General features: G+C 36.3%; 1 protein-coding gene across 3 annotated transcripts in view; it reads left to right on the top strand.

The window, feature by feature from the left end:
• The first annotated feature begins 943 nt into the window (after nt 1–943).
• Nucleotides 944–9917, top strand: part of babam2 (BRISC and BRCA1 A complex member 2) — a 56709-nt gene continuing 47735 nt past the window's right edge. Inside the window, exons 1-4 of one of the 3 annotated variants that reach the window (XM_072457988.1) lie at nt 944–1018; nt 1348–1503; nt 3215–3291; nt 6175–6269. In XM_072457988.1, the coding sequence (XP_072314089.1) occupies nt 1367–1503; nt 3215–3291; nt 6175–6269 (309 nt within the window). In that variant the 5' untranslated portion in view covers nt 944–1018; nt 1348–1366. The remainder of the gene's footprint in view (nt 1019–1347; nt 1504–3214; nt 3292–6174; nt 6270–9917) is intronic. The other 2 variants (XM_072457990.1, XM_072457989.1) reach the window with 2 other exon arrangements.

Below are 9917 nucleotides of genomic sequence, written 5' to 3'. Positions count from 1 at the left end.
TGTCCACCAATCCAACTATAATATTTTTGGAACATTTTGTGTGTTTTTTTTAATATACATTTTTAAAAAAATGCAAACAATTTTGGTCCAGTCCTTTATTGTGGGAGCAGTTTGTGTCGGATTTTATTTTTTTATATAATGGTCCTCTCTGCCACCAACAGTATGCTCCAAACAGTATGTCAATGGCAGGAGTGTTGAGGCCCAAATACATAGTTCTGAAATTGGGTTCTGTAGCGCGTTATTGATCTCAGTCCAATATTTCTTAGCAGCAGTTAGCATTTCCTTGTGACTAGTGAGCACTTTTTCGAGCAGAACTCCCTCCCAACATGTGTTTTATTTATTTTTTGTTTGTCAAAACAAAAATCCCCCCTCTTTCCTATATGTATGTATGTATGTATGTATGTATGTATGTATGTATGTATGTATGTATGTATGTATAAGATAAGATAAGCCTTTATTTGTCCACACAATGGGGAAATTCCGTTGTTGCAACGCAAGTAGGTACAGAGTAAAAGAACAGATAACTTATAGAAAGCTTAAAAAACGCTCTTAATAGAAAAGCTCTTATAAACAAAACTTTGATAGACAAAACCTCTTCATATATATATATATATATATATATATATAATACACACACACATACATGTTATAATGGTTATTATGGTATATATTTCGTTTTTGTTTGCTTACTCAGATTTGTACAAATTTGGCGCAGCGGTCTGTGTCGTTCCTTCTTCTGCACGTTACATATTATTTGGATTTGTTCACAAATCTTCCATAAAAATTAGATGCTTATCTTAGTAAATTTGTTTTCTAGTTGAGTATGCTGCTGTATTTGCATTTTAATGCACATTAATCAATGTTTTCACCTTTTAAACGCATAAAATAAATAATTTCTATACAGGCATAGAAACTGGTACCTAATAGACCCATAAAGGACCCACACACAAGAAATTATCCGGAAATGTTCAGGAGAAGAAGTAAACATTGGTCTAATTTGACTTTTTAACTTGTTCAGGTAATTATTTTCACGTAACGCGTTAGTTTTTTTCATTTCAGATTTTAGGGCTTGCATAAAACAGGAGCATCGTTCAGTTGCATGTCTAACGAAAATAATTTACCCCTCGGGGATGAATGAAAGTAGTTCTGATTCAAAATATTTAACGCACGCTCATCACGAGTGCACGAGGATTTTCATGTTCATTAATTTTGGCAGAAATGCAACGGTCACAGTTGTTATGTCAGTCCTGTTATTTACACTGCTTCAGAACAGCATACTATAACCTATTCGTGTGTATTGTAATTATTATTAATTTGTGTAATATACTCCGTTTTATGTGTCCACAGATTACGTAAACTATACAGAATGAACAATATTTCTCCTGAAGTGGCACTGCACCGGATCACACCGGAGCTTCGACCGCTGCTGTGCAATGTGGTCCGAAATGGACGAGTCGGACTGGACTCCACAAACTGCCTCCGTGTCACAGACCTCAAAACTGGGTGAATTTATTTTTTCCACGTTTTTCTTTGAGTGGTACTAATGTAAATTCGTGTGTACTTATGTCGTGTGTACTTATGTCAAATGTCATTTAGATGTATTAGGCAAGGCAAGTTTATTCGTAGATCACAATACAAATGCATTAAAATCACAAAGACATGACAGAATTCACCAAACAATTTAAGACATAAAATATAAGGGCGCAAAGAAAATCATTTCAGTCATATGCACAGATAAACCAAACTGTTTTTAGCTTAGCTTTGAACATTGTCAGAGTAGAGGCCATCTTCAGGAAGACTGCTCCAGATTTTAGCTTCTTAAAACTGAAACACAGATTCCCCACGTTTAGTCCTGACTCTGGGCACCAGCAGGAGGTTTTTTAGATGGTAAAAATCTGCTGATGTTATTGTTTTGACATGGCTGTTTGAATTCAAGTCTGAATCCATTATTGCCTTCAGATTTCTGACTTGATTTGTAGGTTTTAGAGTGAGACCCTATGGTGTCTGCTAACACTTTTTCTGTGGGCCAAAAGGTGATGATTTCAGTCTTGTCTGAGTTCAGCTGGAGAGAGTTGTTTTGCATCCACACACTGATCTATTTGGATGCAGTGACAGAGTGAATCCACTGGTCCATATTCACCTGCCAACAGTGAAACATAGATCTGAGTGTTGTCTGCATAATTGTGATAGGACAAATTTTGCTGCGTTGCAACTGACCTAACGGCAGCATGTAGAGGTCGAACAGAAGGGGTCCCAGGATTGACCCTTGGGGCCCCCCACTGGCCAGGGGCATGTGGTCTTAGACACAGTTATCAATTTCAACAAAGTACTTCCTGTCTTCCAGATTACAATGTATTACAATGTTCTAGTGGGTTTGTCAATTAAGTCTTCATCAAGAGCACACTCAAATAAATAAATAAATTAAAGAAGTAGATTATAAAAAACATATTATATTACAAGGCATACAAGCCTAATCACCAATGTGACAGAACCCCTCTCAAGACAAACAAGAACTTCAATTGGTTAGACATATTCATAAATACAATATCTGATTACATTAACACACATTCACAACACAGTTTACTAACATTTAACCAGCACTAAAATACCTCAGCACTTTCAATAATATTTTAATTTTTTTCTATGTTTTTTTTTTTTTTAAAGGATTGTTTTGGCCTGTTTATTTGAAAGGATAGTTAAGTGTGAATTGAACTCAACACTGGCATAGTGCTATCCACTCGACCACAAGTGACACTCAATATTTTCAGAGAGTCATGAGTGTACAAGGGCAAGCAAAAGGTTTTGAAGAGTGCAAACTTTCTTGGAGCACATGAACCTTGCAGGCAAACGTACATCATGCCCATAAAGTTTCAGAGGATCACATTCTGCCCGTCTGGATTCTTCTGGCAGTGGTGTCTTGTGGGCGAACACAATGCAAATCCCTGTTCTAAATTAAATTAGTTTAAAATGTTTTTGGGGTTAGCATATTATTTGTGGTTGCCAAGCAAGATAATCAAAAACAGTCTGCAAATTTATGTTGACACCTAGAACCAGGCATTACAATTATCTTGAACAAAGAGCTTTCTCTCAGTTCTGTTAATGGATAAGTTGTGATTTTCGTAGATCCAGGATATATATAATGTTTTATTTTGCTTGGAATAATGTAGATACTGACTGTATTGTAATTTGTAACTGTAATTTCTTTTGTGATCAGATGTACATCGTTGACTCCTGGACCATGTTGTGATCGTTTCAAGCTCCACATCCCTTATGCTGGAGAGACATTAAAATGTATGTACCAAGTTAATTTCATTCTTTTCACTTTATTCAATGTTTTGGGTTTTTTGTTTGTTTTTTCACCTCAAAATTCATATTAAGTTTAACTCACTTTTCAACTAAATACTTCTTGTCTAGATCGTTAATGTTAATTATTATTATTTCTCAGCACTGAGTACCGGTAATTAAATGTAGAATGATTGTTAAATAGTGTCAGATCTCTAGTCTTACTGTAACTTTCATGACTCATGACCCAAAATTGAGAACATGTTCTGGGACATGCTCTTAATCTAGTTGGATAAAGAACACATTCATATATTTTTGCTTAAATTTCAGACATTTAAGATTTATTATATAATAGAAATATAAGCAGCATTGGTGTGAAATGAAGCACCGTTTGTTATGTTATCAACATGTCATTGTTAATTGTTTGCTCTTAGCAAGCAATGCTAAAATAAGGCACTGACTTAATTCTAACAGATTGGCAGCTAGAGATTATTATCAATTAATCAAATTTTAATTGAGATAGAGATTCAGTCATTTGTAATGTGGCTGTAGCACAAAATGTCGGCGGTTTGAATCCCGCTCACGACATAAATGTTCTTGGTCAGATCCTCTGGCCCACAGGTTGACGTTGCGATCACAGCTCCTTGTTGATAATGTTGTTATGTCCTTGGGCAAGACACTTAACCCACTTTACTTCCAGTGTCTGTGTACGCTGGTGTCTGAATGTGTGTCTAAAGCACTTTGAGTGCCTTAATGTCAGAAAAGCGCTATATAAATGTGAACATTTATCATTTGCTTCACTCAATCCTGTCAGTTAAAATACAAAGGTATGAAGCAAAGTTCAAACTTTGAAATGTTTTGTGTTAAATGGCAATACTGTATTAGCATTTCTGACCATCTGAAAATGTTGTGTACATACTGAGACCAATTTTTATATAATTTTTCATTTTATTAGTAAATTCTTAATTTCTTAATCTTAATTATGCATGCCTTATTTGATTTTATACACTTTGGTATTATTATTATTACTCATTGTTGTATGTTGCACTTTTATGCCTAAACAAGCTCCTATGGTGTGAATAGTGTTTTCTAACAATTGCAATAAACCTTGTGCCTTGTTAATGTTCAGGGAATTACTATTGAATGCCATTTTTAATTGATCAATATGAGAAGAACACTTGTCATATTGCCCTGCCCTTAATTAATGAGTTAATATATGATACGAGTATTATTGTTTCTATCTGTGACATGTATGTGACAAAAATATTATTATAGAATATATCTTAGGTTAAAAAGTTTATATATATATATATATATATCTAGATCAAGATGGAGATATAGAGATATAGACAGCATCCTCCTCTCCGGCAGTCAGAGAATTAGGGCTGTTTTCTTGGTCAAATAAAGATATGCCATACCAATCGATTAAAGTTCTAAATTAAGGGTGTCAAATTCAGTTTGAGTTGCAGGCTGAATTTTGACGCTCAGGGTGGGTTTCGGACCAAACATAACATAAACGTATATTTAAAAATTAAATGGCATTATATAGCCTAGTAATAGTTATTTGTGGACACTGTTGCACAAATCTGCAGCATGTGAAAGACTTGAGTCCATATTTATGCATCAGCAGCATGGGATTATACATATGGTAATATGATTTCTGAAATGAAATGTTGATGTCAAAGACCCGTTAGCTGTTGCTGCTACCAAACTTAAACCTGATATGAGCTTACTATTTTTACAGTATAAGATAGTAAACATTTGTACTCATACAGTGTCCAGCTCTTAAGTCACATGCGGACACAGTCAGAGCTCACAGTAGTCATGTCATGTTTATGCTTTATTTCACTGCAGTGAGACCTGACCTGTGTTTTCACCTTTAGCTCCTGATCTGGGATGTCAGCTCTGTGGAAATAATCCAAACCAATGCAAAACCTGAGAGACGTTTGTTTTCTTGTAGTTGGCTCCACATTAGCGCCACTTTTAGCACAGCTTTAACATCCACAGTACGGTACTGTACCTCAAGTCAAATCTGTAAAGTTTTGTGCGAGTAGGCACTGGAGACGCTCCAGCCGCAAGGGAGCGCTGAGGGAGGAGCAGCTGCTACAAAGGATTGTGACTCATAGTTATAGTGATAAAAGGCTATGTATCGATCCGAAATGAGTAAAAATAAATAAATGGTTTGCAAGCCAGATTAATATGTCTGTGGGGTCGTGGACCGTATACAATATTTGTATGATTTGACTGACCAAATATCAGACTACAACTGCACAAGTTTTAAAAAAAACACAAAAACTTACAAATTAAGAAATAGTATAGTTATATGTAAGAAGGACGATTAAACTCAGAATTATCTCCTGAATCTCCTGCTAGCTCACTCCATGAGTTCTCCCTCCATTGTCCATATAAATGCATAAAATAAGTACACAGAGAATGTTCCAGGACAGGTCACTCCAGAGACATGATGTCGCAGGCCTGCAGTACTTTGGGACAGGAACAAGGCATAACGTCTGAAGTTTTACGTTGACAACCTGGTGCAGAACTCCTCTGAGCCGTGGAGCGCAAGCTTTCATGACTCAGGGACTCGCATTAGAGTACACAAACTTAGTTTGGAAAGTCACATGCATAACATTTTTGTACTTATGTGTGAAAAAAGCCTATACTGCTGGAAGTGTTGCATTGTTTGTGTGTTATAGATACATTTCTTCAATCTCATAGTACCTGACGTACCAAGTCCCTTTTAACCCCATGTCTATCATTATAACAAAAATAAAAGGTCTTATATTAATCATAAACCTGTCCTGGTATGGTTTGCACAGAATCTCATATTACTTGAGATTGTGATGTGAAATGTTTATTGTTAAAAAAATAATCATTTCATTTATTTTCTAGGGGATATTATATTTAATGCACAATATCCAGAGCTGCCTCCTGATTTTATCTTTGGAGAAGATGCTGAGTTTCTTCCTGAGCCCTCAGAGCTGCCTGTGAGTCCACACACTTCACTACTCTAGTACACTTTACTACTCAAGATTTATGATTTGTATTCAAGAAATGCTGACATGTTTTTTTAATCCATTAAATATGTTGCAATAACTGGAATTTCCCTGTATTTTTTTTGTTTTGACGTTGTACTTCTCTGCAAATCCGGCATGTAAGTCACGCTAAAGTTAGTCTAAACAGGACGGAGGGGGCGTGCTATGTGCAACATATACCAAACATTACAATGACAAGAATTACAGTATAGTTTACTCCACTCTTAGATGATTGACATTAGCGTCAATTAATGAATCATGATGTGCTTTTTCAAAACATTCTCAGGGCAATAATGTTCTTGGCATAACATTGTGTTCTATTTTAATCAATACCGGTACTTGTTTTGAAGGAATTTGTAGTACTGTACTGTGTCAAAATAGATTAAAGTAGTTGATAAGCTGGTATAAAACCTTCAAATAGTTGCATCACGTTTTGCCGTCACCCCAGTCCAAACGCTGTGAAGTTAAGTATACATTTTTACTATTGAAATACGGCCAGCAAATCAAGCAGCTCTCAACTCACCTTCCAAACACTTATTAAGACTTCACTTGTAAAAAACAGGAAGCTGGATTTCCAGTAAAGTTGTTGTAGAAAACATTTAGCTTGGCATAAGATGTAAGACATTTTCCACCGTGACCTTCCTATGCAAGCACTCTGCTTATGATGAAAAGTTGACTCTGCTCTTTATATCTCATAAACCCCTCCAAACAAGAAGCCCTTTTTGTTGTGTTTGTGTTAGATGGAACGATAACACATTGTGGGAGGAGTTTTGGTCTAAATGAACCTAGCTTTGTTTTGCAATGGTTAAGCAAGCCTGGCAATCTCCTCATTACTCTGCTCGATCTTCACCTGCAGACTGTGTTTCCTGCAAGTTCATTTATCGTGATCTTATCCGAACGCTCACTCACTCACCATGTTTTGACTTGATTTAGGAGCTCAAGTTTCTTCTGGACGTTATTAAAGGTGTCGTTGGGCTCCTTCAAAGCCCTCTCCAGCGCTGCAGTTCTGTTTCTCGCAGCTTTTCCTCAGCCACCTGGGTCTTCTTCTGCTCCTCCCTCCACTCCTTTTTACTCCTGGAGTTTTAGAATCTTCTTCTTGAGCTTTTGGACTTTTATCTTGTTTTTGTCCAAAACAGTACCTGTTTTTTTTGTTCCATTGTTCTTTAGTCCATTTCCTCCTGGATTAATCTGAAGGTGTTGGTTGCCTCCTGCAGAGCCCTCTCCAGCCCTTTCCTTCTCATTTTTTAGATCCTGATTTTTATCCCCTGCTGCAATTTTGACATCACAGTGAAAGTTAAAAACCCTTTATGTAGTTTCTTTGATAATAACATTTGGTCTTATTAGGGCTAGTCAATCGAACTATTGAAATATTAACATTCAGCCATGTCTAATTGGCAATGATATGGTTGGGATTTTTGGTTTTGAGCAGAGGAGATGTGAGGAGAGAGAGATGTGATTAAAAGAGAAAAAAAGTATAAATGCAATTATATCTGTATTGTTTACATTCATGAAATCATCACTAAAACATTTTATTTTATCAAATCACAAGATTGATAATTATGTGGGGGGGAAATAATAATATATATTACTTTTTTGCCCCATATTGCCCAGCTGTCTTATAGTTCTGAAATCTAGACTGTTCTAAAACTCAGGAGAGCTCTAATTCTGTCATATATGCATTGTTGTTGTTGTTTTGTGTGTGTTGTTTTTTTTTTCCTTCCAGTATCCATCTAGTCAAATAAATAACTTGTTGTGATACAAGTTTTAGTATAATATATATATTTTCAATAACCCATGCAGAAGTGTGCGCTTATTATGCTGTTTGCCTTTTTTCTCTCCTTCTATTCCACATCTATTTTTAAGCACGGAGCAGCTAAATTCCCCTGTTTGTGTCAGTGTCTGGTAGAGGGGAGTGTATTGCTCACCGTCTCAGCGAGATCCAGCTGTGCACATAAGGGGGAAGTACCTCTGCTGAGCCAGTGCTTGACAGTCCGGCGCTTGTTTATTCTCTCGCTTATATTGTGTTTCGTAAGCCTGCGCTGCGCCCCCCTCTCCTGCTCCTCTTTCCAGTATCGTACAGCCCCCTCCTTTTAAAAGAAAAAAAAAACACACTTCCCAGCACTTCATTAGATTACTCCTGAGAAGTTTTTACTTCCAATTTTGGCTTCTGGGAAATCTCTTAAAATAAAGGAATTTGATGGAGCAAATTATTAGATCATAAATTACATTCTTGCACATAAAAGATCAAAGCAGTGACAGAACCGCTCCACTCTTGATAGTTTTGTCGATTACAGGTAAATATAAGGGTTAATTTTAGGTCTTCCCTGGACTTCTTGATGTCTCAGCAACACATTGCTCTTGTTTACAGTCAACCAAGGCTATCATTAGCTGCTCCTTTTTAGCCATGTGTTTTCCCTGCTGTGAGTGCTTTATCGCTCAAACATACTCGCTCAAACATACTCGCTCAAACATACCGTATTTTACGGACTATAAGTCGCACAGGATATAAATCGCACCAGCCAAAAATGCATAATAGAGAAGAAAAAACATATATAAGTTGCACTAGAGTATGAAATGCGGTTGCAAGTGTGTAAATAACAAATAATATCACATAAGTTACTCAGAAGTATAAGTGTATATATGCGGCCAAAACTATGAAAAAAGGTGCGATTCCTGCTTTATCGCTCAAACGTACTCGCCCCAACGTACTCGCCCCAACGTACTCGCCCCAACGTACTCGCCCCAACGTACTCGCCCCAACGTACTCGCCCCAACGTACTCGCCCCAACATACATTTATGTTTTTTAAAGATCATAAATTAAATAACCCACAATGCTCCTTGACTACACTGTTGCTAAAATGAAGTTTAGCACAAGAAGCTCCATTTCATTACAGCCCTTTGGGGCATTGTTGTTTTTATTTAACATAGAAACCAGATTCTTGACCTCCAATGCCGTTTATTTGCTAGTTATTATTTATTAGTTGCAGTATACGTATAATTTGTAAAATGAAAAGCCTCACAAAAATGTGTTTCATGTGGGAGAGGTCAATATAGACAATAATTAATATCCAGATTTTTTTTTTCTTTGTGCTGATGATGATGTTCTGTTATTATGGCAATCCATTAGAAATCTGCTAAAACTGTCTGTAAAGATTGGGGATGAGGTTCAATATTGTCAAAAAAAATGTATAATACTAACAGGAGCCACAAAAGTAGAAATATTACTCTATATCCTTACTTGGAAGATAACACTGCAAACAAAAACGTTTTAATCAGCTCTTTTTGCAGTTAAAAAAAACAATTATGGACGGTGCACTCAATATTCAACATTTCCATACCTCCAAAACAATGAGTAATATTTAATATGTAATCTTTTCTATTAATTGTCATAATTTAACTATAGCTGAATGATTGCTTGTCCCAGCATTTACGTCATGAAAAATAATTGTCTTGTTGTTTTGTCACTTCATGTCATCAACTGTGTCACATTTGCAGCTGTCCTAATGTTTAATAATCAAATGGTGATGTAATCAAACTTGTTGGGACGGATACAGTTGTTGATGGCAATGAATTTGCCTTGTTGCATCAGAAGTTGATAT

This window comes from Eucyclogobius newberryi, unplaced genomic scaffold, assembly GCF_026437365.1.
Source record: "Eucyclogobius newberryi isolate DKJ021-1_F unplaced genomic scaffold, fEucNew1.0.hap1 SCAF_21, whole genome shotgun sequence".
Taxonomy (NCBI): Eukaryota; Metazoa; Chordata; class Actinopteri; order Gobiiformes; family Gobiidae; genus Eucyclogobius; species Eucyclogobius newberryi.
Note: the sequence above shows the minus strand (reverse complement) of the source record. Positions and strands in the feature narration are given on the sequence as shown.